We start from the raw sequence: 27,826 nt of genomic DNA, 5'->3' as shown, positions 1-27,826 counted from the left end.
TATTCCAATTCTATGCTTGGTTGAGAATGGGAACTGTTAGACAGAAAAAGATAAATTTGAATTGAGCATCCTGGAAACTGGAAAGCATGTTCCCACCATGGTATTTTGCCCTCCATGAATGGATGTTCTGTGATGATGGCTGTGTACACTTTAATTTGAAAATGTACATCAGATTTTCAGTTCTGTCACAGGTCCAACAGCGATGCCTATCTTATAGAAAAGTTGAATGTAATCTGCAGTTCCCAATTTTTTTCAGGTTCCTAGGGGATAAGAGATGCTCATACTTACATATCAAGATGGTACTATTGTACTCTTATGTCAGAGCTAGATCTTAGTCTGTTATGCACTGGGTTAAAACTTGTCCAGCCTTTTTAAACTGAACATTCTATATCCTTTCAGGTGGCAGAATAAATGTGCAAGTTGCTGGATTTTAAGTTACAGTTCAAAGACCACAGGACACAAGGATGGGTATTAGTGTTTATTTCCTGCTTTAAAAACCAATGTTACTGCCAATTCAAATTGGGTGACAAGTTAGTTTGTAATGCTCCATCTTAAGTTACATGTGCAAGCAGGAAGCAGTTTTTCATTCTCTTTAATCAGCTCCCAGATGTAAGGAAATTCAAGGATTTTTTTTCTGCCTGTACTGTGTACAAGGCTATGTCATAGTAAAGATTCCTGTAAAACATTTTTCCCTTCTTCCCCACCAAAAGTAATTAAAATCCTCTTATAACATTCATTGCCCATACTAAGCTGGATATTCTTTAATTTCATTAAAATGGTTTGTCAGAAAGATGTTTTGCATTCTATATATAATCTAATGAAGGGATAGAAAGTAAAATTCTTAAAAATGACTTAATTTAGAACCCATTCCTCTTCAACAAATATTAATTATCCTAATTCCTGTCCTGGAAAAAGCTATTTTCCACAGACAAACATCAGTTCTGCTGTTATCTATGCCTTTCCCCCTCTTAATATTACGGAAAGCTAGGGGGTGAGAGTTCGATCATTACGACATTTAGGTTGATTTCTTACTTTTTGAAGTGCTACCCTTATTTCTTTTATGTATGTATATATATTGTCATCCATCCATGAGACAGTTGTCTTTCCAGAGCAAATACTTCAAGTTCAGCTCTTATAATCTTGGCTGAGAAGATAATTTTGTCTTCAGGTTTTCAGCAAGTTTATCCATGAATTCAAATGTGTTCAAATAATCAGAGCGTTTCACACTGTAATTAAAACAAAGCAAAACAATAGTGTAAATTCAAAAGTATAAGAAATGCTCTTAACAAGGTATCTATTTTTTATACAGATAGACCTTGACTTACAACAATTTGTTTAGTGACTGAAGTTACAATGGTCCTGAAAAAAGTGATGTATGACCATTTTTCACACAACAGTTGCAACATCTCCATGGTCATGTGTTCAAAATTCAGAGGCCTGGCAACTGAGTCATATTTATGATGGTTGTCCTGGGGTTACCTTTTGTGATCTGACAAGCAAAGTCAATGGGGAAGCCAGATTAAAAAACTAACTTAACTCGTATTCACTTAATGTTAACTAATTAAAGCAATACTTAACTCTAGCAAGAAAGGTGATTCTACTTAGAAACAGACCACATGCCCATGTTATACTATAATACTAACATAATATATTATAATAATAAATATTATAAATATAGAAGAGACACTATAGCTCTACAGCTTAAACTATTAAAAGATGGACATCGGCTGAACAAGGCATTGCAATCATTAGATTTTATAATGTAGTTCAGTCTCCAATTTTTAAAATGATTTTTATTTATTAGTGTATTAGTATATTTAGAATAGAATAGAATAATAGAGTTGGAAGGGACCTTCGAGGTCTTCTAGTCTAACCCCCTGCCTAGGCAAGAAACCCTACACCACTTCAGACAAAAAACTTCCAGTGTTGGAACATTTACAACTTCTGGAGGCAAGTTGTTCCACTGATTAATTGTTCTGTCAGGAAATTTCTCCTTAGTTCTAAATTGCTTCTCTCCTTGATTAGTTTCCACCCACTGATTCTTGTCCTGCCCTCAGGTGCTTTGGAGAATATCTTGACTCCCTCTTCTTTGTGGCAGCCTCTGAGATATTGGAACATTGCTATCATGTCTCCCCTAGTCCTTCTTTTCATTAGACTAGACACACCCAGTTCCTGCAACCATTCTTTATATATGTTTTAGCCTTCAGCCCCTAATCTTCTTTGTTGCTCTTCTCTGCACTCTTTCTAGAGTCTCAACAACTTTTTTACATCCTGGCAACCAAAACTGAATTTGGTATTCCAAGTGTGGCTTTACCAAGGCATTATAAAGTGTTATTAATACTTCATATGATCTTGATTCTATCCCTCTGTTTATGCAGAACTGTGTTGGCTTTTTTTTGGCAGCTGCTGCACACTCTGCTGGCTCATATTTAAATGGTTGTCCACTAGGACTCCGGGATCCCTCTCACAGTTACTACTATTGAACCACATATACTGTACCAGTGCATTTGATTTTTCTTGCCTAAATGTAGAACCTTAACTTTTTTCACCATTGAATTTCATTTTTTTATAGCACCCAATGTTCAAATCTGTCAAGATCCTTCTGTATCTTAAGCGTATCTTTTGGAGTGTTGGTTATTCCTGCCAGCTTGGTCTCATCTGCACATTTGATGAGTTCCACATCTACCCCCTTGTCCAAGTCATTGATGAAGATCAGTGGTGGGATTCAAAAAATTTTTTACTACCGGTTCTGTGGGCATGGCTTGGTGGGCATGGCAGGGGAAGGATACTGTAAAATACTGTAAACACCTATCATTTCATCTCTGTTAGTGAGAATTAAGTCCAATATGGCTGATCCCCTTGTCCCCTTCTCTACTTTTTGGTAAACAAAGTTGTCTGCTAGGTTTGTTATTTATTAAAACATTTCTCAGAAGACATTTTATCCACTCAGAGTCCTTTATGTGAGATGGACCGCCCTATACATTAATTAAATAGCTAAATAAATTTTAAAACATTTTATTCTGGTATGTCTCTGAAACGGATCACTTACTTAGGCAGCCCTTTAATGCAAGCAGCCAAGTCTTTCGTCATGAAACCAGCTTCGATTGTCTCTACACAGACATCCTCCATGGCTGAAGCAAAATTCTGGAGGTCTTTGTTATTATCTAATTTTGCTCTATGAGCTAGACCTCTGGTCCAGGCAAAGATGGAAGCTAGGAAGAGCGGAAGAGAAAACTCAATTAACAAAACTGTTCAAATAGACATCTGTATTGCTTACATTATTATTTTTTCTATACTCTCAATCTAAAAGAGAACCTAACAATATATAGATTGTTCAATATGTCTATGGATAATGTTCACTGAAGTAATTCCACTTTGTTCTTGAGCAGATTTTAGAGAGTAGCCTGTGGTTACATAGCCACAGAGGTTGTAAGAATTCTACTTCCCATTGAATGGTGCTCATCACATTACTGTAACACCAGTGAAAAAATTAAGATTGGTTAAAGATTGCTTCAATTCCAGAAAAAAGTCTGGCTTCTACATTTATTTCAATTTAACACCGTAAATTATGTAGCATGTTATGTAACATGCACAATGCAAACATTCCATTTTTTTCCCTGTAATCTGATAGGTCCACGGGATTAATTTTATGATTTCAAGGATTCATTGGAATTAGCTGTGACATTTATTTAAGACACTAGGTTAGACTGGGAATGGTACAGCCCACTTACCTATGGGATTAGTGGAGGTCTCTTGGCCTTTCTGATGCAGGCGATAGTGACGAGTCACTGTGCCATGAGCAGCTTCAGCCTCAACAGTTTTGCCATCTGGGCATATCAGGACACTTGTCATCATTCCCAAAGATCCATAACCTAGATCGGAGAATAAACTAGGCAATTAGTGTACTTGAAAATGTATCGCTCCTTGTTTGGTAACTGCTTTGACTCCAAGCAGCTTTAAGCAGACAGACCCAACTAACCTGACCACTTATTTTTATCTAAAATGCTAGGCAGACTACCAATTTGGGGGGAAATGATTATGTGGCATTACTGATAACTGTTCTTGCTATCAAATGGACAGTGAACTTTTTTACAATTTCATTCTTAAGGATTTATTTAAAATATCATTAATCTTTTTTATTTTGCATTTAGTAAGAGCTAATTTAGATATACAATTTTCCAATGCAAGGATAAAAAAATTGTTACACTAAATCTGATTTGATTCAAACAGAAATGTGATGTGTGCTTTTGGATTTCACATACAAATTGTATAGAAAGAAAAATACCTTTGAAGTAAGAAGTGAACAAATTTATTATCACACAATAATTATGTGTTAACCCCCAAAGCAAGTAGTCTTAATTTCACTTGGAAGATGTAGCATATAAACTGGGCTTTAAACATTAATAAATTCAAAGGAACAGCAGCAGTATTAGAGAAGAGGCGATATAGACCAAATGCTGAATTTTCAGCATTTATATTATTCTCAAAAAAGATCAATTGTAAAACTATAATTATGAGCTGAAGTTGCCTAATAAATTATATACAAAGCTACTTCTCTCAAGACATCTGTAAACTTCCTGAATATGTTAATTGAATAGTTTAATGGCCAACATTAGGAAAATCATGGTTGCCCAGTAATTTTGTACTACATACTGCCATTCCTTCCCTTTTCAAACAAGGCTAGCTCCTTAACTAACAGTGACATACAAGTAGTCCTCAATATATAAGAGTTTGTGTAGTGACTGTCCAAAGTTATGACAGCATTTTAAAAAGTGACTTATGACGGTTTTTCGCACTTAAACATGCAGCATCCTCATGATCATGTGATCAAAATACAAATGCTAGGCAACTGACTTGTGAGGGTTGCAATAACCTGGGATCATGTGATCAACTTTTGCAAGCTTCTGATTAGCAAAGTCAATGGGAAAGTTAGAGTCACTTAACTATCTTGTTAAGTCGTGTAACTAAACAAATCAGTGCTTCATTTAATGGCCTTGACAAGAAAGGTGATAAAACATGGCAAAATTCACATAAGAAATTCACTTAACCACCGTCTCTCTTAGCAACAGAAATTTTGGGCTCAATTTTGAACGTCGAGGACTGCCTATATTTGGAATTATACTGTTAGTGAGAGCACCTATATGTACAGTATTACCTTCCATCCTTTTACAAATCTGAGTAAGATAGTTGAAGTTCTGGAGTATACTGCAGTTCAGCATCATTGCCTAGGTGGGATGATGATAATCTACATCAGCTGTTTGCTAGTGCTTATAACTTATTTGCCTTTCTATGTAATTTAAGTTGCCAGAAGGTGGCACTACCTAGTTAAACCTAGCTGAGGTTAGATAGAGAGATAGAGATAGAGAGATAAGATAGAGAGCCTGATCGTTCTTTGGATACAAGTCCTAAGGTTATAGGCCAGTGATGGCTAACATTTTTGGCATCAAGTGCCCAAAGCACGTGTGCATCCCCAAAACACAATATGTGCATGTCCCCCATGCATGTGCCTCCCTGCGCATCCCCTGCACATGCGCACAGACCCCTGCACATGCGCACAGAGACCCGAAGATCAGCTGCCCAGTGGGAGGCATGTGTACGTAGCAGAACTGAGCTGAGGCGATGGCTCGCGTGCCATAGGTTCACCATCACGATTATAGGCTATATAAGGAAGCTGAAAAAAGCATTCCAGATTTTGACAATGGCTATCTTCAAGAATACTACATGGACATACCCATGTTGACATCAAGAATGAATTTTGAATTGAAGGAGTTTACATTTCATATAATTTTAAAATGAAAAGCAGATGCAGGCCAGAAGTTCTCTCTAAATCTCTAATAGGCTCCAACGCTTATTTGAAAGCCATAAAGGGAAATATTAAAATACCTGGAAATAAATTATATTAGTTTATGTCATCAAGTTAATTAAAAATGTCAAATATTCTTTGGAATATAATCTGGAGTCAAAGCATTAATTCTCACCTATTGAGAATACTGTACTTCTGAAAGTAGACATAAAACAGTTACATTCTCTCAAATTCTTTAATAAGAACTTATTCATTCAAGATTATTATATTGTTATTTGTATATTTATGTTAGACTTTAAGGAAATAATGGGGACAAAATGTTCTAATGTGAAATAATCCCTAGAGTCCATCAAATGTTCAAACCCAAGCTAGTAGCAACGTTTACAAAAATTGAAAGAAGCATGTTTAGAATTATTTCTTTGTTCTTAATATTTCAAATGTCCAGGCCATCCAGTTTCAACAACTTTGGTTGGCTTAATATTTAAATTAACAAAAACTCAAAACCCAAACGTGGTATCATCTGGAGCCCACCCTCCCCATGTCTCTCACCCAAGGCCTAGAGAAAGAGCCTGCCCTCTGGAATGAGGATCCAGAATGAGGTTCCCCCTAAAATTCAGGTAGATTCCAACTTGAATTCTAGAGGGCCTTAAAAGCCTGGATCTTCTAGATCAGGGGTGTCAAACTCATGGCCTGTGGGCCGGATGCGTCACATGCTGGCCATGCCCACCCCTGGTTTAGCGAAGGGGGAAAAAGTTGAGTTATGTCACAATGTGTCATCATGAGTTTGACACCCGTTTTAGATTTTGGATCGGGGTGGTTGTGGCCCTTGCTGGGTATATGATTCCTGTTCTACATATTGAGTGGATCTGACATTTGTGTAATGTTTTATGTTGAATGTTACTTATATATTGTCTGCTATTTTGAGTGTCAATCTGGAGTTGAATAATACCTAAATTTAATGAATTGATACATTAAAAAAATAATACTCTTTTAAAGGCTGGCAAGATAGATGCCACTGAATCTCCAAGGGATACTATTCCAGAAGGAAAGTACTACAGTAGAAAAGGAACAGAGAAGTCCCAATCACTTGGGTACTACTAGGTGTATTGCTTAATTGATGGCATCATGAGCAAAGTAATCTACCGGATCTTCCAGTATTGGCAGAAAGTATCAGAAACAGTTGCTTAATAACCAGGCCCTATGATTTGTGAATTGGGAGGGCAGAAGGAAAGAAGAAAAACAGCTATTACCTTCCTATCTAGCTTTAGTCTAGGCATTTGGTTGGCCTTTGCTGAAGTACTGCATTGAGCTGACTTACAAGACAGAATTAAAACCTAGCAAGATGATTCTGCTTATATTTGTAATTATTCTGGCAAGTTATTCTATGCAAACCTATACATCTCACTGGTAATCATGCTACCAAAACAGACAAGAGGCATTGAATATACCTTGGGCAACTGAGTCAGATTGCACATCACCATCATAGTTCTTGCATGCCCAGATAAATCCTCCTTCAGACTTTAGGACTTGAGCCACCATGTCATCAATCAGTCGATGCTCATACCAGATGTTTTTAGCCTCAAACTTTGACTTGTACTCTCTGCAGGGGAAAGAAAACTGAATGTTATCTGTGTTTGTCACAGGTCTGGCACATCTCATGCTTTTGAAAGTCTTTCCATAAAAAGAAAGTAAAAGAGGAACTTTAAATTCTTTCACTACAACATTTTCTTTCTGTATTTAGTGTCATCTGGGAGATGGGCATTTTATCTGAGCAAACAACTTTTTTTCCAATATAGTGAGAGCTGTTTAAGGCAACTAAGGACTGTGAAAATAAAGGAAATGCAGAGGGATGCAAAGAAATTATATTTGTGTGTTATCAGGGAACTGAATGAGACAGTTTAGGCACCTGTATATCTTATCTACTGTATAGAGGGTTTTAAAAAAAGGAGTTTCCTTATGAGCAGTCCCACAAAAGTAGTTTTCTTAATTTTATATTCGTAATTCCCTTCCGTTCATAGTTTAATGTGCACAATCGGTTCAGTATCTTCTGCATTAAATTTTGAAGAATTCATTTTAAAAAAACTTCTGAGAATAAAATTTCAGACTCAGGAATTAATACTTCATTAGGAAAGCTTACAAAAAACAGTACATTTTTAAAAAGAGGTAACCCTGCAAGTGGAAATACATAATAAAATATTACTTGTCATAGATTTCCTGAAAGATATCCTTAAAACGCCCATCATATTTTTTCAAAATGGTGTTTTTGGTGCTCATGTAGAGAGGCCAGGCTTTAGACAATGCCATCTGGAAAGAACTGTGGGCAAAGTCCTTGATGGATTGGTCAAGGTTATACATCCCCAGAGCCACACCTCCGCAGCCTGTATCACCGAAAAGAGAAGCATGAAGTAAAGAGGGACAGCATATAACAAAACTTTTGCTTCCTAACAGCACAAGAGTTCACAGACTTTTTTTCTTTAATATGAACAGTATTTTCAAGGGTTGAATGATAACTAGTTCATGTCACTATTAGCTATTAGATGAAAAAAAATGTCATGTAGCCTAAGGCTCCAAAAAGAGGCAACAAGGCTCTTTACTGCATGTAATACCAAGTTGCTCACTGATGTTCATATCCATTATTAGTGTACGTATTGTTACATTAGCCAGGAAACCACAGTGCTATTGCAGAAGAGTGTGTCAATTTACCAGCTCTGTTGTAGGACATGCTCGCATGCTTCCCAAGGTGCGCCACAGGAGGCCAAACTGTCTTTGCACCAGAAAGAAAGAAGAGTGGCTCTTCATGCAGCATTATCCAAGCCCCCCTACCTTCCCAGAGCCACCTTATAACTGGGTGCCACAACGGGGAAGATTCAGAACTGGCAGGAATCTGACTGCCTGTATGGAGCACCAACTAGTCTCCCCACCAAAAGTGATACCTATTTATCTACTTCTATAGAACATGTTTATGAACCGTTAGCTGGATAGGAGCTGAAGTGACAGGAGCTCACCCCGACATGCAGTACTAGGATATGAACCACTGGAACACAGATCATCTCCACTGTCATTAAGCTACTGAGCAACCGCGCCTCCATATTCACGATTCCAAGTCAGAAAGAATGAAATAAAAAGTATAGAAATTACAATTCACTTGCTTGTCATGTGCAATCTTTTTAATTGGCTAAATTTGCAGCTAAGAAACATCAGGCCTCTCATTTCCTCTAAATCTGTAGCAAATTATGAAGTACATTTGAAGCCACACTTGTTTTGGTCATTTGTACCCTGTTGAACTTCAAAAGGAACATGCTACGACTGAGCAGAATTAGAACTACCAGTAATATGAAGAAAGGCAGGCCCATGCTGAGCAAAAAACTGTTTCTAAAATTATGCAGAACAGATCACACACTAAGCCAAGAATATAAGTAAAAAAAAAGGCTTACTGTATTCCTAAACCAATTCCTATCTGGCATAATAAACCTATACTGGACTTATTCATAATGCTATTGCAATTACAATGGTTGCAGCATCTTGTGGTCACATGATCGCTATTTGCAACCTTCTCAGATGCTTCCAATAAGCAAATTGGGGAAGCTGATTTGGCTTAATGACCATATGATTCATTTAACAACCATGTGATTTGCCTAACAACTATGGTAAAAATGTTCCTAAAATCAGATCTAGTCATAACTCACTCAGTGACTGCATTGCTTAGTGATAAATATTCTGATCCCAATTGTGGTTGTGTGGAGAATTATTTTTATTTCTTGTGATTAAAATAGGAAGTTTTTGTATTTTTTATTTTTTTCACTTTGTATTAGTTTTTATTCTAGAATCTTTAATAAAATTACAATGAAATAAAATTAATAAATTAGTGGCATCTACAAAGAAAAAAACTCTCTAAAATATTCATAAAATAACAAAATTCAAAGGTAAAGTCCAGAAATGAACATTGCTATATAGCAATATGAACCAAAGGTAGCAATCGAGAGCAACACTAGTCTATATTACAGGAATACTGTTAGAAACTATTAGGAATTACTATCTGGAAGCTGTTAAAATTATGGATGGCCTCTAATTGCCAAACTGAGAAGCGTGTAATTACTTTGGCTGGAAATGAAATACAAAGGATATAATATATATAAAATATAATATGCCTGGAATTTTCAGTCATGCACCAGCCTGTACTTGTCACTCAGTACAAGTTGGCACACAGCATACAACTGCTTATTCATGGCTCGACTGTAAATCAGTATACATACTAGAGCAATTTTATTGGCTGTACCATAGCCATCAGTTGTTCATTTCTTAATGCATATTTTATTAAGTTGCACAGATATGAAACATTGTATGTCTACCAGTTAATACAATCATATCCTGCTGATTAAGGGAAAAATATACAGGAAACGTGAAAGGAATTTGGCTCACAGCTGATATAAATCAAGTGTCTTATTTATATAAAGACCTAATGCAACAAAACAATTCTATTATTTCACACACAGAATCCGTAGTATCATTCGCAACCTAAAATACACTTGGTCATCACATCAAAATAAGGAATCTGGTCACAATGTTGTGGATAGGTGAGTGTAAGCCTTCAAACTGTCTTCAAGAAAGATTTTGCAGGTTATTACTACAATACATATATAATGTAATATAAGTCACCCTGGATGTTCTAAGTGTTCTAAGTGAAAGTGTTCTTACTCAACCAAGTAAGTCAATATTATGTTATCTATGGCCAACACTGGCCAAAAAACTCTGTAATTCAGAGGGGATTCAGAAATGGAAGACACAGAAATTCCTTGGATATCACAAGAGTACTCTCTTATCCAGGCTGTTAAACTTCCTAAGCTGCATAACTTTTATTAAGACTTTTGTAATTCATGCATAAGATATGAAACTTTCCATAAAGTATGTAGAATGTGAAACCAATATTTTAAATGGTCGAAAAGTTGGAGATCTCAAGGTTACCTTTGTAATTCTTCCTACAATGCCTCCCCTACTGCTCCATTTTATGACCTGTTTCTACAGAAATATACCTCTCTCACTTCAGAGCTTTCAGCATTTCAAAGGGACCTGATCATGAAGATTCTATTTGTGCCTATTTGCCCTAAGCAGTTTCCAGATTTATCTCTAAAGCATCCCTTCCCAATCAATCTACTTTTAATGTAAGACAGCTTTCACTATTTCCAATCAGAGATCAGGCTTGTTCAGAATTATGGGAACTGGAGTCCCACACATGAGAAGATATATTGGGGAAGACTCTTTTAAAAGGACCTGGAAAGCTTGCGAAGATTTCCTTTACCAAGCATACATTAGAAAACTTCAGTATTTGCTTCTTTTCTTCTTTTAAATATAGGCATTGCAGAATAGTATATGAATTGTGTACATGAATTGTAGAAATTCTTCAAGCTATATTTAATTTTGTTACATTTGATATGGCTACCCACTCCAGAAGACTGCATGATTTCTATAAAAGTAAGGCAGATTTAGATGCAATAGGTTTCACAACCATTGTTCCAACAGGTTTCACAATCACTGAAGTCAGTTTTATAACTATTTGTGCAACATTGACGTAATCTTGGATTACTCTAATTTTTAACTTTTTCCACTTAAAAAAAGGGTTGGGATAGTGAAAAGGATAGGAGAAGCAATAGTGATAACAGAATCTATTAAAAAAAATCCAGGAAAATTACTTTCTGTACATTTTTATGCTGATTACCAAGCACCGTTTTATGAGAAAGCAACAGTGAGATTTCTCATCCACCCAACTAGACTGGTGGTCAATTCCAACTTCATATTGTTATTAATTCCTCTACATTTATATTTTCAAATTAGCAACTGGGAAATTGGGCAAACAGTACTTTATAGAGGCTTACATGTCAGATGCCAGTTGCTAATCTCGATTATGGACCCAACTTCTTCCATTATTTAATAGTTTAACCCACAATTCATAGAAAAGCTTACAGGAAAATAACTGATTAGTTTATTGTCATTTTTTATAGCCTTCACCAATTTTCCACAGACAGCTATTTTTTGATCAATACTTTAATTCAAAATACCTACTTTCAAAATTATGGATCAAATAAGTTACAGGTTTGCCTCCATCCGCTGGTGTGTACGTCATCTCTACTTTTCCAGGACCAGGAACCACAAAATCTGTAGCTCTGTACTACAAAACAAAAAACGGAGTACCAGTTTTAATCAAATGTTCTTCTACACAGAACCTGTCATAATAATGTACCATATCTATTTGGAAACAATTTCTATTGCTGTGCCCTGAAGATGACTTCCTATAGTGATACTGTCAACTTCAAAAGTATTTTGAAAGCGGGCTCAAACTATTTTAATCATTAGCCAAACCTGCAGTTTGCTACTCATCTATTCTAACATAAATGCCATTATATGCATGCTTTATAATAATATAGTACTGTAAACCAGATTGCATTTTGCTCCGAAATACATGTATTCTCTAATCAATATTTCTAATGATGGTAAGAAGTCATGTAAGTTAAAAGATAAACATAAAATATTGTTCAAAATACTCACTTGGTCACCATAAGCATGGCGGCCAATAATAATGGGTTTTGTCCATCCAGACACTAATCGAGGGATGTTTTTGCAGATAATGGCTTCTCTGAAGACAGTACCCCCCAAAATGTTTCGAATGGTTCCATTAGGCGATTTCCACATCTGTTTTAGCTTGAACTCTTCTACACGCTTCTCATCAGGGGTGATTGTGGCACACTTGATTCCTACATTGTACTTCTTTATAGCTTTAGCAGCTTCCACTGTCACCATGTCATCTGTTGCATCACGATTTTCAATGCCCAAATCATAGCTGCAAAGAAAATCCCCAATGAATGACATTTAATCATAACGACATAATCACTTCATTTATGCATGGCTCCATCTCCCAGATTTATACTTTACTAAGAAACCATTTTTAAAGTATCCCTGGAAAGGAGGCAAGATCTGGACACAGAAATCCATGGAGAAATCCAAGATTTAAGCCCAGGAAAGCCAGAACACAAGTAAGCCTATTCAAACTCCTATCCAAGCAAGTGGCCAAAGGGAATGTCTTCCTTTTCCAAACATTGGACAAAACAGCTTTGTTAAATCAGTTCCAGAGCAAAGATTGCCACAGGAAGCTGAGAGAGAGAGATGGAGCTTTTCTGGCAAAGAAAAGCTGATGTTTGATCTGCTAGGTGCATCAAGTCAACCTGGATTCCTAGTTACTTTATGGGCAACTCATAATAATTATTGAAAGACAAAACCTCAGTGGTGTCCAACAGCCCTTCAAAGGAACTGTATTGCATTTGTATTGCAAGTGGACTGAAAATAAAGAAGTATCTTAACAAAAACTGTGCTGCCTTTATCTGCTGCCTTTATCTCCAACCTTCAGACTGATTTGAGAGAATACTGCACAATTACTCAGTAGAGTCAGTAACTTTAATACCCATACAGCCAGTTGAAGCAGGTCAAGGTTTAGAGACAGATGGGTTTATTGCATTGCTTGTATAATAATAGAGGAGTGGAGTGGAAAAAAGGATAGTTTGGATTCTGAGTCAAAAAAGCAAAAGAAATAATCTCTCTTGCGTTATTAACAAGGGTAATTTATTCAAATTGCTTAAGATCTAGACTGCCTCTTGGGTAACCTTCAACAATTGTACAGGACCTTATACTGGTTATACTTTTAAAACACTGAAAACTGTTTTAGAAATATTACAAATAATATTTAAAGCAGAGGCTTTTGTCTTTGGATGTGAATTTATTTTTCTGCTGTCTCTTAATCTACAGTTCACATTACATGAAAGTTTTGTTTTCATTTTTATTACTTGTAAGCAACCTAGAGTTCTTAAGGAATCAGATTGTCTTGAAACTGAATAATTAACATATCACCAACGAAGACATATTATAACACGAGGCTGCCTTTGAAGGGTATTGAAAACTACAGCTGATCCAGAATGCAGCAGGATGGACAATTTTTGACACGTTTTAATACCCTCAAATACCAAGTGGTCCTTGACTTGTGACCACAATTGGAACTAGAATTTCTATGGCTAAGTAAGGCAATTAAGTGAGTCATGCCCAATTTTACAACTTTTTGCCACAATTAAGTGAATCACTACAGTTCGTAAGCGAACCATGCAGTTAAGCTTCCCCCATTGGCATCATTTATCAGAAGCCAGTTGGGAAGGTCACAAATGATCATATGACCCAAGGATGCTGCAGCCATCATAAATACATGCTGGTTGCCAAGTGCCCAAATTTTAGTCACATCTGTCACACTGCTGTGACAATCATATGTTTGAGATGAGGATCAGTCATAAGTCACGTTTTTCAATGTCATTCTAACATTGAATAGTTCCTCAATGAACACATATAAGTTGAGGACTACTCCCAGATGGCTTCTGGGTGCAATTCAAGATGCTGGTTGACTACAAAACATAGGCCTAAGCTATTTGTGGAATTGCCTCTGTCCCATTGTTTCTACCAGCAAATGGGTCAGGTGCTTTCTAAACAATGTCATCATGTTAGACTTCAGAGTCATCCCTTCTATGCAGGGGGCCTTTCCTCAGAGATCCAGGTGTCCCTGATCCTGTTAGCCTATTGTAAGGTACTGAAGTTTTCCCAGGTGTCTCAGTCAGGTGGTAAGGTGAGCTCTGCTACTGTGATGTGCATTTTCTGTGATTGAAGTACCATATTTGCCGGCGTATAAGACGACTGGGCGTATAAGACGAGCCCCCAACATTTCCACTCAAAATATAGTTTTTGTTATATACTCGCCGTATAAGACGACCCCCACTTGGAGGCATGCTTTTCAAGGCAAAAAAGTCATCTCATACGCCGGCAAATACGGTAAGTTGTAACACTTGGGGTATTCTGGATATAATTCTTGATTGACACCCCCAACCCCTTTCCCCCAAACTTACAAAGCCACCAAAATGCTTTAGAGAGGCAGCTTCGCCTTTCTCAGGCTGGCACTCAATTCCTCTCCCTTTCTTTGTGACAGCCCCGCGTGCGTGCCATCGGGACCCAAGGGTGGGGATGGACAGCTGCCAACTCACTCACTCACTCTCTCTCTCTCTCTCTCTCTGTGTGTGTGTGTGTGTGTGTGGTGTGGAGGGTAATTCGGCTATCTCTGGCCTCCGCTCGGTTTTAAAGTCGCTTGGCCGGTTCCCAAGTCGCAGCGCGCTGGCCGGGAGACGCGGCGCCGGGTGGAAGCTCGGTGCAGGGGAGGCAGATCTTTCTCTCTTAAGCGGGGAGGGGAGGAGGGGACAAGAGGAGGGACGGGACGGGACAGGGGCGGGAGGAGGGTGCTCGCCTTCTTCCACCGCCCACCGGACCCTTTTCTTCCCAAGGGGACCCTGGAAAGCAGCTCGGGAGCTGGGTGGCCCTGCCCAGCGGGGTCCCATCAGGAACTTCCTGAGGACATCCCCCCCGCCCCAAGCACAGCCCTCCCGGTCTTTCAAAGAGGGAGGGAGAAGCGGGAGGAGCAAATTGCCGCCCCCGCCCCGCTGCCCAGAAGGAGGGGCGCCACAGTCCACCCCCACCACCTTCTCCCCCCACTCCCTGGGCCATTACGCGGCTCGGGGCTGGCTGGGCGAAGCGGCCCGCCAGAGACCCTCCCGCTCCACCCCCACCCCACCTCCAGATTGGCTCTCGCAAGCGCCCGAGCTAGGCGGAGGGTGGGTGGGTGGGTGGGAGGAGGAGGAAGAGAGACTCCGGCTGGGCTTGAAGGGGCTTCGCAAGTTGCGGAGCTCCGCCCCGTCGCTCTTGCACCGAGTGACAATGTATTTACCGGCGTATAAGACGACCCCCCACTTGGAGGCATGTTTTTAGGGCAAAAAGTCGTCTTATACGCCGGCAAATACGGTAATTTGTTTTATCCTTGGTGTCATTGCTTGTAGGCTGTGGTTTGTTTTAATACTTGTACACTGCTCAGAATCACTGTTATGAGTAGTCATATAAACAATTTAAATAAAAACTTTAATACTGAAGTTTATTAGTGCCACATACAAAGTAAGCTGCAGAAATTTTATGTAAATGGTCAATTTCAACAAAGCAATACTGGAAAACATCATTAATATATACACCAAATTCTACATAAACCAATGTATTGCCCTAAATTGTATTGGTTAGTATGTTTGCCCTTTTAAGAGGAAGGCAAAGAAGAAATAAAAATATATTAGCTAGGCTCCACTATGTCATAGAAATCAGACCCTGGTAATATTTTAGCAGGTTCAAGTGCTTGCAAAACAGCACATCTTGTTAGACAGGCGATTGCCTACCTTCATTTTGCCTTCTGGGAACAAAGTATGAGAGAAGTAGGGAAAAGTTCAAAATGTTCTGGCTTTTGTTTATGGCTGACGCAATTAAAAGAACTTACTGTCCTTTTATCAAGGGGGTTCCTTTAATGGCCTTGATAGCTAATAGAACAGCCAATTGAAATGCCATGTGATGTCACCTCTGCCACTGTAGCTTCTGGGAGTTTATGGAATATCTGAACTACATGGAGTCCAAAAGAAAGGATGCAGGTTTACAACTCTCCACAGTTAACTTATATTACCTTGCCTTCTTTGAATTAGCAGAAAATTATATTAGCATGAAAGCTTGTCAATACCTGACTTTTTTGTGCTTATTTTTCAAGTCACTGCAGTTTGCTGAGTTTCTTCTAAGTTAATGGGTTACAAAGCTTAACAGAATTTACACACCTTCAGGCTGCCTTTGGACTTTATGGGAATAAGAGGAAAAATGGTAACTCAATATGGATAATTTAAATTTAAACCTGTCACAATCAAGGCTGGGATGTAATGAAGGCGATGTATTGGGAACATGACAGAAAAAAATGCTGTTGCCAGGATATGTCTCTGTTACTATTAGGTGCAAGTGGAAAGATCCAGGCAAAGAAACCTTATCTATAGGATAATCTATAACATTCAGAAGAGCTACTCAAAATTAAAATATGGCCCAAAGAAATGAACAAAACAGTAATCATCTAAAAGCTAAGAAAATCAAAGGGAGGACACCCACAGACCTCCTAACTTGTAAGGTGGGGGAAAAAGCTTTTATTAAGCAGCTATTTTCTATAGTGCAGTGATGGAATCTATTACATTTCTCTGCTGGTTATACCACTCTAAAACATATAAAAACAAATGGTGACCATTCAGTTAATTTGGTTAATTTAAAGCCACAAGACAGCCTTTGAAACAGCTGGGCTTTGCCACAGCATCTGAATGAATGCTGGCAATGTGAAAATATTCTTATCTTCAGGCCAGTTATTCACGTACCTGAACCTTCCAGTTTTAAAATAAAGGTTTGGTTAAGGGAATGTCACGATTTGAAGAGCAGGGAGACAGTTTTGAAAATATACACATGGAATACAGTGTTATTTCTTCAGACTTTTTCAAGTACCAGAACTAACACTTAATAAAAACACACGTAAGCTGCATTTTCCTCATAGTATAGAAGATATGTACCTGTGGAGATCCAGGTCCACAAAGGGAAAGATCAGCTTCTCCTTAATCAGGTCCCATATCACACGGGTCATTTCATCCCCTTGCATCTCAACCACAGAACCTCCATTGATCTTTTTAGACATTGTAAGCTAATGGAAAGAAAACACAGGAATTTCTGATTCATCTCCAGCTCAACTTTTTAATTAAGCCCAGAATCTGTTCTTAAAGCAAGTTAATTCAGTATATGTGTACATGTTTAATACTTCTTCTATACACTTTGTTGTATCCCCCATCCCACAATATCAACCCTAAATTTTTACAGTTTCTTTGAATGAAAGATATACATGTGGATATAAAATTATGATATAGGATATAAAAAAGCAAAATAATTTTATTCTTCAAAAATTATTGGAGATATATGGAATGTAGTCACAAGGAATCTGTTTCAATAAGCTATGCAGTGAAAGACTGTGATTTGAGACTTCCACTACAAACAGATCCTATTTGTACAACATCTCTAACAGGATCAATAAGAGGGGGATAATGTGTTATGGAAGATTAAAACTAGTCCAGTCAACTAGCTCTGAAAGTTCATGAGTAGACCACCCCCGAATTTCAGTTGGATGGGTCTGAGACAATTCATGTTCTAGAAATCAAATCTACATCAGTTGCATGTAAAATGAGGTTACTCAATTTGCTTCCATTGTGCTAGAGACAGAAAAAAAAAAGTTGATGCAAAAGTTGGGAAGTGAAGTTGAGAAGAAGAGGACATCTTTGATTATGTAAAAAGACACCCAAAAACAAATATGGATGGAACTTAAAAATTGGAACTTAACATGAATATTGAAATAATGCAATAAAATATGAACTGAATGCTGGCAAGGAAAAGCATTACATCGTCAACTTCTACAAAAAAAACAAGGTGAAAGTGGATAAAGATAAAATGGCTTACAAAGGTAACATTAAAAAGAGGCTTGATTTTGGCTGCTCAAGAGTAAACGATTTAATGCAATCAAAGTCAGAATTGGAAAAAATTGTCAAATTAATTCAAAGTCAGCTTACTCAGCTGGAGCAAGATCACAAAAACTGATTATAAACATCAAAATACAGTCACCAAAATGATTCGCTGGAATATCTGTAAAATTATCCCATACTAAGTAATGAAAAATTGGTGGGAACACATAGCTGAAAAGTAATAAAAATGAGCAGGTTAAAATATTATGGGATTTCTAAATACAATATGATAAAGCCTTGATTTATATCACATCAGATTTAACTATGGTTGAAAGGAGGAAAGTATGGATACATGAGGTGACAAGACCAAGAAACAGTAGATTAGAAGACAAAACTGAAGAAAAACATAAAACATCAACATCTGAAAATTGAATGATTATGGCATTAACCAACCAAGTTAGACCAGTGGTTATTGACACCATATGAATTTTTTTGGATAATACTTACAAAATATGTGTTTTGACAAAATTTCCATCTGTCAATTACAAAATGCCATACTGGTTGGACTGTCACATATACTATACCAATACAACATCCTGTGTTTTTAGGAGGAACTCAGAGTATGAAGGCCAACACTAGCTAAAGAATTGGCAGCTGTGATTTTGCATTTTTGTATATATAGAAGTAATAACATTTGCTCAGGTCCTTGGGAAGGCCTAGATAAGTGAATTAAAATGCAAGATCCAGTCTAAATATCTGGCTGACTAACCATAGATAATTTCAATGTGTATGCCTCCCTAAGCAACTCTGGGTTAAATAACTGTTCCTTTATTTACAGATCACCTAGTAGCTGAATTATATTATAGAGAATATCCTGAAGCTTCATCTGGTGCACATATGCACATAGAGTACATGTTACACCTCTGTTTCATGAGCTGCAATGGTTATCAGTTTGTTTCCACAAACATTTCAAAGTGCTGGTTCATGGCATGGGACTGGGTTATTTAAGGGACTACATCTACACAATTACACCTTCCCAGCCTATCGGATCTGGTAGAAGTGGTATGTTACAGGTTCCATCTGTGAAGAAGTTCCATTTCACGGGACCCAGGACATAGACCTTTTCTGCCATGGCGTCTGTTCTCTGGAACATCATCCCCTAAGAGATGAGATCTCTACCACCTTTCTGGAACTCCTTTAAAACCTGGTTATGTAAAAAAAAGCCTAGGAATTGCAAGGAAATGGTAATTTGATCAGTTGGTGTTTATAACCTGTTGTCTTAACTTTTTATACTAATATTAATTTTTGTACTTGTACTTTGAGATTTTTATGATTGTTTTGTATGACATTGTCACATCTGTAAGATGGACAGCCATATAAGTTTAATAAATAAAATAAAAATGCAGAGCTTGTTCTGATTGACACTACCATACTCTGCATTTTGGAGAAGCCTAAACATTTGTACTCCAGGCACCTGCTTGTATAGCCAGCACATTGTTTTCCTTTCCTTTCCTTAATAAAGTGTATTTGGTTGCTAAACAGACCCTTTCTATATATTTACTTTCTGAAAATGAGACTCTTCAAAGGAAGATATTCAAGGAAATAAAATGCTCCCACCTGCCCCTTGACCTTAGTCAACAAAAGCATAGCTTTAAAATGTCCTGTGGCCAATTGATAATCCCCAAGGTATTTGCTTACGAGTGTTGGTTATGAAAGAGCCATGAGTTGGCAATTTTACCTTCAGAAAATATCTAACACTGTATGCAAGAGTCAATGAAAGAAGCACATGCTGTAGGCTCCACTCTAAAATTACTTTTTGTAGTACTATGCAGTAGTACTACTGTACTGTTTGGGCTAGCTGCTAGGCTAAAGTCTAATCATGAGTATATAAGAATAGAACATTCCAAAATAATCAAAGTGGCAGAAATACTTACTGTATTGCTGCAAGATACATTTTACAAAAATATTTACAAAAATATTTTTCCTTATGGAAAGAGATGTTTGAACATGAAATCAAATAAACTGTTAAATGACACTATTAAATTTAAATCAGATTGTTTGTCACATAGAGATTATGTGATAAACTATGACAAAAACGTCATTGTGAAGCAAAGTACTCATTCTGGCATAAGCTTTCAAGATCACTGTAATGAAATGGCCTCCAGTCCATAAACATTTTGAAGTGCAAATGTAACTCATCATGTTCATATTAGAGGAACATTATATACAATAGCCCAATTTGCTGCTTATGCCATTAGTCTTGTAAACTCACAGGATTCTTCTTTTTCCCCATGTAATATATACATTTCAAACTAGACTGATGTTTCTGTCATATATGTGTATGTATGTGGATATATCCATAATGGTTATCTTTTGAAAGCAGAATACAACTAAATTTCATTTTAATGTATGCTGATTAGTTGTAATTTAAAGTGACAATAAAGTTTTTATTCTATTCGCATATTTTACTAAGCCATCCTTCGACCATGGCTGGTTCAACTAACTATAACTATCAGGGCGCAAAGCTGCTTAATCAAGTCCAAATGAACCATAAAGTGGCTTACTGAAAAATGTAAACCTGATTACAGGTACTCAATTTAGAATAGTTCATTTAGTGACCATTCTAAGTTACAACGGCACTGAAAAAAATGACAATTTTTCACACTTACAACCATTGTAACATCTGCATGGATGTGATCAAAATTCAGATGCTTGGCAACTGGCTCATATTTATGACAGTTGCACTGTCCCAGGATCACCTCCTACAACCTTCAGACAAGCAGCTAATGAGGAAGCCAGATTCATGTAAGGGCTGTTATTAACAACACTTAATAGCTATAGCAAGAAAGGGTGTGAAATGGGGCAAAACTCAACAGCCATCTCACTTAGCAACAGAAATTTTGGACGCAATTGTAGTCATAAGTTGAGGACTGCCTGTATAGGTTTTCATTTGCCTGGGGAAATAGTATCCATCTGCAAAATAGGTTCTCCTTCCTTGTGTCCACCCTTAAAGACTTAGTGCATGTCTGGGAAAGGGACTTGAAAAAAAAGGGAAAGGTGTTGCAATTAGAAGAGTGCTTGCATAATATTGGATGTTGAAATAACCAGTATTCTGAAATCCATAATTAAAGAGGCCTTATTGTATAAAAGGAGTAAGAAAAAACTTTGTAGGCAAGATTATAGTTCTCAGAGATATTTTACATATTTTTCATCATTACCTTGCTGCAGAAATTGGATGTCAATATATGTCACCTCACAGCAAAATCAGTACAAATGAGCAAGGCTATAGAGTCTTTGATAACTGGCTGCTAAAATGATCCTTTTGTTTCCCGGGATTTTCTACCATTCTTTCCAAAACTACTTCTTTATGTATATTTAATAAAATAGTAAAATCAGTGGACTTCAATAAAAGAAACCTTGTATGCCACCTTGAATTATATAAAGTGGGATATAAATCTAATAAACAAAACAAATACACTTAAAATTAAAATGCTGATTTTGTTGGGCAGCATCCAGCCATTCTCTTATCTCAATCAAACCAAAATTGGGACCAGTTATTTTGAACATTTCCACTTCACATTTTCATGGCCACATTTGTAATGGAATTGTTGGTTACCAAAAAACTAACCTAAATGCAGAATTCCATAATGTAATTATGATATAAAGCCATTATCTTACACAAAGACTTCCAAAACTCAATCGGTTAAGGAATAAAGCTGAAATTGATTTTATCATATTGAATTTAACACAATTTCTGAAATCATTTAATGGTGAAAATATTACTATAACTATCCCACAGTTCTACACATAAATCAGGATTAGATTAAAAATGTACCCATTTGGTTCTCTTATTCTAGGAGCAACATGCTATAAAGGAAATAGTCTGCAATCAAACTTAACCAGACCAATATAACACAAAAGGTGAAAAGCTTTCTCAGCCATTTTGACTTCTACAATTTTGAGAGTGGGGACAAAGAGTCAACAGGGAAAAGCAACTGGAAACAAGAAAATTCTAACACAGATAAGAATTTTGTACAGTATATGAAAGAGGCTTTTCATGTCATTTAAAAAAAAAAACTGTCCAAAGCCGCAGTCAGACACTAGATAATTGCAGTAAAAACCGCAAAAAGGATCGTCCAACCCTATAATAGCATGTTAGTTTTTAAGCTATTTGAGGCTTCAGCCTTACAATAATCCTTGCCAACCTTTAAAATACCGCAAGACTCGTTGCTTTTACACTAAGCATTTGGAGCCGAGTAATGTATGCACCCAAAAGAAGTGCCAGGCGAAGAAATAGAGGAGACTCACCTCTTTGGGCAGATAGGAATCACTGGGCGACTTGGAAGGCTTGGAAAAACAGGACTGGAAGATCCCAGGACGAGGAGGGCTTGGGTTGTCACTGCTCGTCTCGCTCCCAGTGCCACGGTCGAACTCTACGCCTGGGTAGCTGCTGCTGCTGCTGCTAGCACTACCGCCGTCGTTTTTACTCGGGGCGTTGACTCTGCAATAGGTCAAAACAGAAGAGCGGGTTGAAATGAAAGTCTGCTAGGGCCACACCTCCTCCCGGTCTCGGTAACGCCCACAATAAGGTCTGATACTTCGTCCCTCCTTTACTCTCCAGTTGCCCAATGGAGAAAACGAGGAAAACCGCTTCGCCAATGCGCTCTTCCCACGCGCCTGTCACGAATCAGTGAAGGAAAATGACTGGAGAAGCTTTTTAAAGGGGCGCGGGGGGGGGGCTACCCGGAATAAAGAAGAGGAGTAGAACAAAGGTGATGTTATCATATTCCCGAGGGTAGATCGGAGACAAGGACGGGGGTGGCGCGCTAAAATGCAAGCTAGATATTGCCGCGAACACACATGCATTTTTTTCTTGCTCTGTCTTGCAACCATTGACAAGCGTAACCTGTCCCTTGGGCTGAGTCGGACGGGTGCGGGATTGCAAGTTGAGGATTTCGCAGAGAGTCTCCGTCTTCTGAAGGTTTAACAGAACAACAGCGCAGGCTTCAGATCCTTGAAATGGTAGGATTTGATCCAAAGAGGAAGCTTGACTGCCGTTGCTCTTTGATCTTGACCCTGATTGGTCGTGAGCGAACAGAAGATGTCAAGGACAAGCAGAGAATCCGCTGGGCTTTATTTTGACATTTGCCTGCTTTTCTACATACAAGAACGCTGAAAGCTTTGCACTCAGATAGCTGGCCTCCTTCCCGCAATGTGTCATTAATTCGTCCCCATGCAAGCCAATTTGTATGAGAAAAAGGAAAGCAAGAAATTAATTAAGGGATGTCATGGGAAGGAATTACCATGATTGACTTTCCAGAAGTCATGTTCGCTTGTCTATCTACATATTCAGGCCTCAGGAAAAAGCAGAGCGCACAATTTCTCAGCCTTGACAGCTTTAAGATATGTGGACTTCTGGGAACTGAAGTCCACATATCTTATAAAATTGTCAAACACTGAAGCAGACAATGCAGAACATTGACTCCTTCCTTGTAGATGTGGAATGGACATCAGGTATTATCCCTATAATTCTGAAGTGTTAATGGCAGCAAGTTTTCCATGACTTCATAAGCCTATTCTTTTATTCAAGGGTCTTCAAACTTTGCAAGTTTAAGATTTGTGGACTTCAATTCCCAGAATTCCTGAGCTAATATGACTGGAGGAGGAATTCTGGGAGTTGAAGTCCACAAGCTTTAAAGCTGTCAAGTTTGAAGACCCCTGAATAGACTGGAGAACTGAAGAGTGCTGCTATTCAAATGCCCCTGTGGTGGTCTCCCATGGAAAGAATGAGACACAAGTGTGTGTACTCGGGATGGGAGCCCAGAATAAATTCCAGTGCTTCCTTTTATTGAGATTTTAGTGCATAGTAAGCAAAATTACATTGTGGATTACAAGTTACATTGTGGATTACAATAATTAGAAATAGTACAGACTTGTTTGCAGTTGTCTGAGCTGCTTAATTGTTTCTGGTGTTTGCTTTTAATTTCCTTGCATTATCTCAGTGACCTTTAAGCAGACATGTATGTATAAAGCATTAGATTAATCATTACTTGAACCCAAGCTAAAGTTTATTCCCACATCTCCCCTGTTTTAGTTTTTTGATGATCGCGGATGCCTCGGTAGCTTTTCGCCATCTGTAACAGCAGTTCTCCTTCAGGAGGCTTCACCCGACACATTCCTAAAAGTCCAGGAGACATTGGATAATACAGCATGCACAAAGAGAAAGTATAAAAAGCAATATCACTCCAACAATTAGGTGACGAATCCATGAACCATTTGGCAACCAGGACCAAAGTGCAGACCACACGTCCAGTCCCTCACCCTCCGATTGTAATGGATTCTCCTTCAGGGTTTGTTCCATATGCTGTATAGTAGCTGTAATGTTTGGAGAATAATCAGAGATATACATGCAACAATGCGTATGAATCACAGCGCAAACTCCCCCTTGCGCAGCCAGAATAGTATCCACCGCATATCTGGTTTGAAGGACAAAGTCACTAATTTTTTCTTGCTCTTCTTCAAGCAGCCTTAGCGTTTTAATGGTGTCTTTAAACATAGTAACTGTCCAATTGTTTAAACGATGCAAATCTCTATAGTTCATCATGACTCCTAAAGGAGGAATAACTCCCCTTGATATCTGTGTCCAGTAGTCATGAGTCAAAACAGAGTTTACTTCCGTTGCAGAACGCACATTGCGGATATGAGCAGTCCCCAAAGATTTTTGAATGAATGAGATGGGATTACTTTCCCAAAGGTGCAGACTCCTTTCCATCGTGCTGGCATGCGATCATAGGCCATCCGTCCACACAGCAACCATAAATTTGCTCCCAGGAGATGAGCAACCTTATTTGGCTCAGCATAGATTAATTTTGCAAAGGATTCCATTAACATAGCCAAATAAGTGGACGATGGTGCGTATTTCTCATTCGCACATTTGGACAACTGGTTTTCTTTTGTGGTGGGACAACATGTGGCAGGGATATATGGACACCCATTTTCATTGATCAAAGATGTGATATCAAATTTGGAAATGTTATGTACAAAGTAAGTGAGATTTTTAGTTTTCATGTCACCCGAATAAACCCGACTTCCATTGCTAATAACAATTGTTTTGTTGCAAAACGGATATGTTCCCAAGTAAGTCATATTCTCTACCGCAGGGGTGGGCAAACTACGGCCCGCGGGACACATCCGGCCCGTTGGTCATTTTAATACGGCCCGCCTCTGAAAAAAAAATATTCCTCTCTGAAAAAAAAAAATTGGGGCCGGCCAAAGAGACCCGCGCACGCGCCAAAAATTGCACACACAACACGGAGCTGGGCAGCCGCTTCCCTGGTAGCTGGGCCAAGGCCACCGCCCGGGAACGCCCACTGCTTTCCTCGCCAGGGCTGGGCGGTGGCGTGTTGCCCTGCGCCGCGTGGCCCCGCCTGGCAGCGTGCTTCTCAGCTGGTCTCCTCCTCCTCGGCCATACAGAACAAACAGGCAGAGAAGGAGGAGACCAGCCGGCTGGTTGGGGGAAGCATTCTGCGCCGAAAGAGGCAGCTACTAATCTCCGGCTTTGCTCCGCTTCTCCAATGGTCCGGCACCACCCTGTTCTTCTTGTGCTGCGAAAGAGGCGGCTAATGATCTCCGGCCCGCTCTGCTTCTCCAACATCCGGTGCCACCCTGTTCTGTGTCAGGCCCAGCAAGTCCGAGCAGCCGGCGCACAGAACAGGGCAGCGCCGGATGTTGGAGAAGCAGAGTGGAGCCGGAGAAGAAGCCTCCCCAACTGGCAGCACAAGAAGCCTCCCCAACTGGCCAGGTGCTCTCCTCCTTCTCTGCCTCCTTCTCTGCCTCTCCCCTCTTGCTCCTCACAGTTGCCCTGAGCTGGTGCGGTTCTTTACTTGGGCAGCCAGATGCCCGCAGCAGCGCCCGCAGCAGCAACAGGCAGTTCTGCCGGGCTCTGCTCAGGTGTCCAGCTGGGGCTGTCAGGAGTTGCTACCACCGGCGCAGCTCCGCTGCTCCAGTCCCACGTTGCCTTGGGAAGGAAAGGCAAAACCAGGAGCCGCTGAGCCTGAACCTCCGGTGCCGCTGCTGCCGTTGCAAAGCACCGCCGCGGCTCTTCCTTTTTGCCTTTCCCTTCCCGAGGCAACGTGGGACTGGAGCCGCATGGAGCCGTGCCGGCAGTAGCAACTCCTGACTCAGGGGGCCTCCGAGGGGAGGGGAAGGAGGAGAAGAAGGGGGGAAGGGGGCGATTCCCAAAAATCTTGTGCTGACCCGGCCCGTCTGTCAAATTTTAAAAGTGAATGCGGCCCCCGAGCCAAAAAGTTTGCCCACCCCTGCTCTACCGTCTCATTGTGGGTCCAACAGATACCCGCCACCTCTTGGATCCAGCTTCCAAGGTGTAAGGTATTTATGTTACTTGTAGTCCAACTGCTAGACCACGTCCCCGAACAACCATAGCATTGTCCCTTATACCAGTCACCTTCGCCAGAGGTACTGCAACCATTGGAAGCCCTGATGTTTTGTGAGTTGGCATGTGCATACATACCCAACAATCAGTTTTATTATGAAGGTTTGATAGCTTCTCCATGTCCTGGATCAACGTGTTTCTTTTCCATTCCCCCAAATCCATCCCTTGCCCCTTTGGCTGATGATAAGGACGCACACAGCGAGCAGGAACCCAAACAACTGTCCCCTCATCTTCAACAGCAGCGTATCCTCGGCCCCAAGTTATCAGTGGGACAGGTCCTCTCCACGTTGGATCTGGCAGTCTCCTATACCGAACTTTCAGTCTTGGCGTACCTGCAGAAGGGGAGGAAGCAAAATGCCTACTGGCTGCCGTAGCAGTGGGAGATCCTGTCGTGTTTAAAAAATTTAAAGTATATAATGTAATATTAAGAATGTTTTGTATGTAAGGCAAGCCATATCCATCCACTTCCCCCGTTTTTGTTTTTATGTGAAGGAGTGTTATACGGACTAGAAGTTGGCTCAATGTGGCCTAATTGTAGCTGCTCAGCTACCAATTGATGTAAAGCTATAAGCTTTTCCTTTGGAAGTGGCCATTGGTCAATCCAAACTGGCTGAGAGGTTAACAATTGTAATTTTTCCATTATCCAATAACAATTTTTGTACGGAACTGTGACAGCAAATCTCTACCCTACAAGTTTATATGCAGGGGCAACACAAGAGGTTGAATCCTTGCAGTCTCACCAGTTTCTCTATGCAATGCCTTCAACCAATGTACACTACTTCTTGCAAACTGCATACCACCCACTCCACGAACAGCCGGAGAGTCCTCAAGAGCCCATTCATTTGGCCATTCCTTTTGGCGTATCACAGAGACATCTGCTCCAGAATCTATAAGGCCAGAAAATGATTTTTCTTGAATTTCAGTTGTCATTTTAGGTTGGTCTGTAGTCAGATTTTTTGTCAGCGCTAGCAATTCTGCAGCAACTGGAGAACTGGCCATTTCAGTGGACCCAAAACCGCCAGTTCGTGGGATCCCAATTAAAGGATTCATAGGAATGTATGGAAGCAATAATAACTGTGCAATAGAGTCACCGGCCATTAATGATGTAGGAGTATCAGTGTACAATTGTACCTTAATAACCCCTTTATAATCTTGATCAATAAC

General features: G+C 39.2%; 1 protein-coding gene and 1 long non-coding RNA gene across 4 annotated transcripts; both read right to left on the bottom strand.

Moving 5' to 3' along the window:
* Nucleotides 1–465: 465 nt before the first annotated feature.
* On the bottom strand, nt 466–23,227 carry IDH1 (isocitrate dehydrogenase (NADP(+)) 1). 3 transcript variants are annotated; one of them, XM_026673178.2, is made up of 10 exons: nt 23,071–23,227; nt 22,519–22,711; nt 17,278–17,405; nt 12,344–12,635; nt 11,861–11,966; nt 8,004–8,181; nt 7,252–7,403; nt 3,732–3,872; nt 3,050–3,212; nt 466–1,226 (listed from the first exon to the last, which is right to left on the bottom strand). In XM_026673178.2, the coding sequence occupies exons 3-10, from the start codon at nt 17,397–17,399 to the stop codon at nt 1,133–1,135; spliced, it is 1,248 nt and encodes a 415-aa protein (XP_026528963.1). In that variant the 5' UTR covers nt 17,400–17,405; nt 22,519–22,711; nt 23,071–23,227; the 3' UTR covers nt 466–1,132. The 3 variants fall into 3 exon arrangements, with proteins under 3 accessions (XP_026528963.1, XP_087805577.1, XP_087805578.1); XM_087949451.1 differs by lacking the exon at nt 23,071–23,227 and adding an exon at nt 22,809–23,013; XM_087949452.1 differs by lacking the exons at nt 22,519–22,711; nt 23,071–23,227 and adding an exon at nt 21,145–21,231.
* A 785-nt stretch (nt 23,228–24,012) lies between these two features.
* On the bottom strand, nt 24,013–27,553 carry LOC148133084 (uncharacterized). Its single transcript, XR_015746438.1, has 2 exons — nt 27,467–27,553; nt 24,013–24,388 (listed from the first exon to the last, which is right to left on the bottom strand). It is a non-coding gene; the product is annotated as an uncharacterized LOC148133084 (long non-coding RNA).
* Nucleotides 27,554–27,826: the final 273 nt, after the last annotated feature.

The sequence above is a fragment of the Notechis scutatus genome, chromosome 1 (genome assembly GCF_049901735.1).
Source record: "Notechis scutatus isolate UNSWTSFEM ecotype Mainland chromosome 1, rNotScu1.2, whole genome shotgun sequence".
NCBI lineage: Eukaryota > Metazoa > Chordata > Lepidosauria > Squamata > Elapidae > Notechis > Notechis scutatus.
This window is presented reverse-complemented; position numbering and strand designations above follow the sequence as displayed.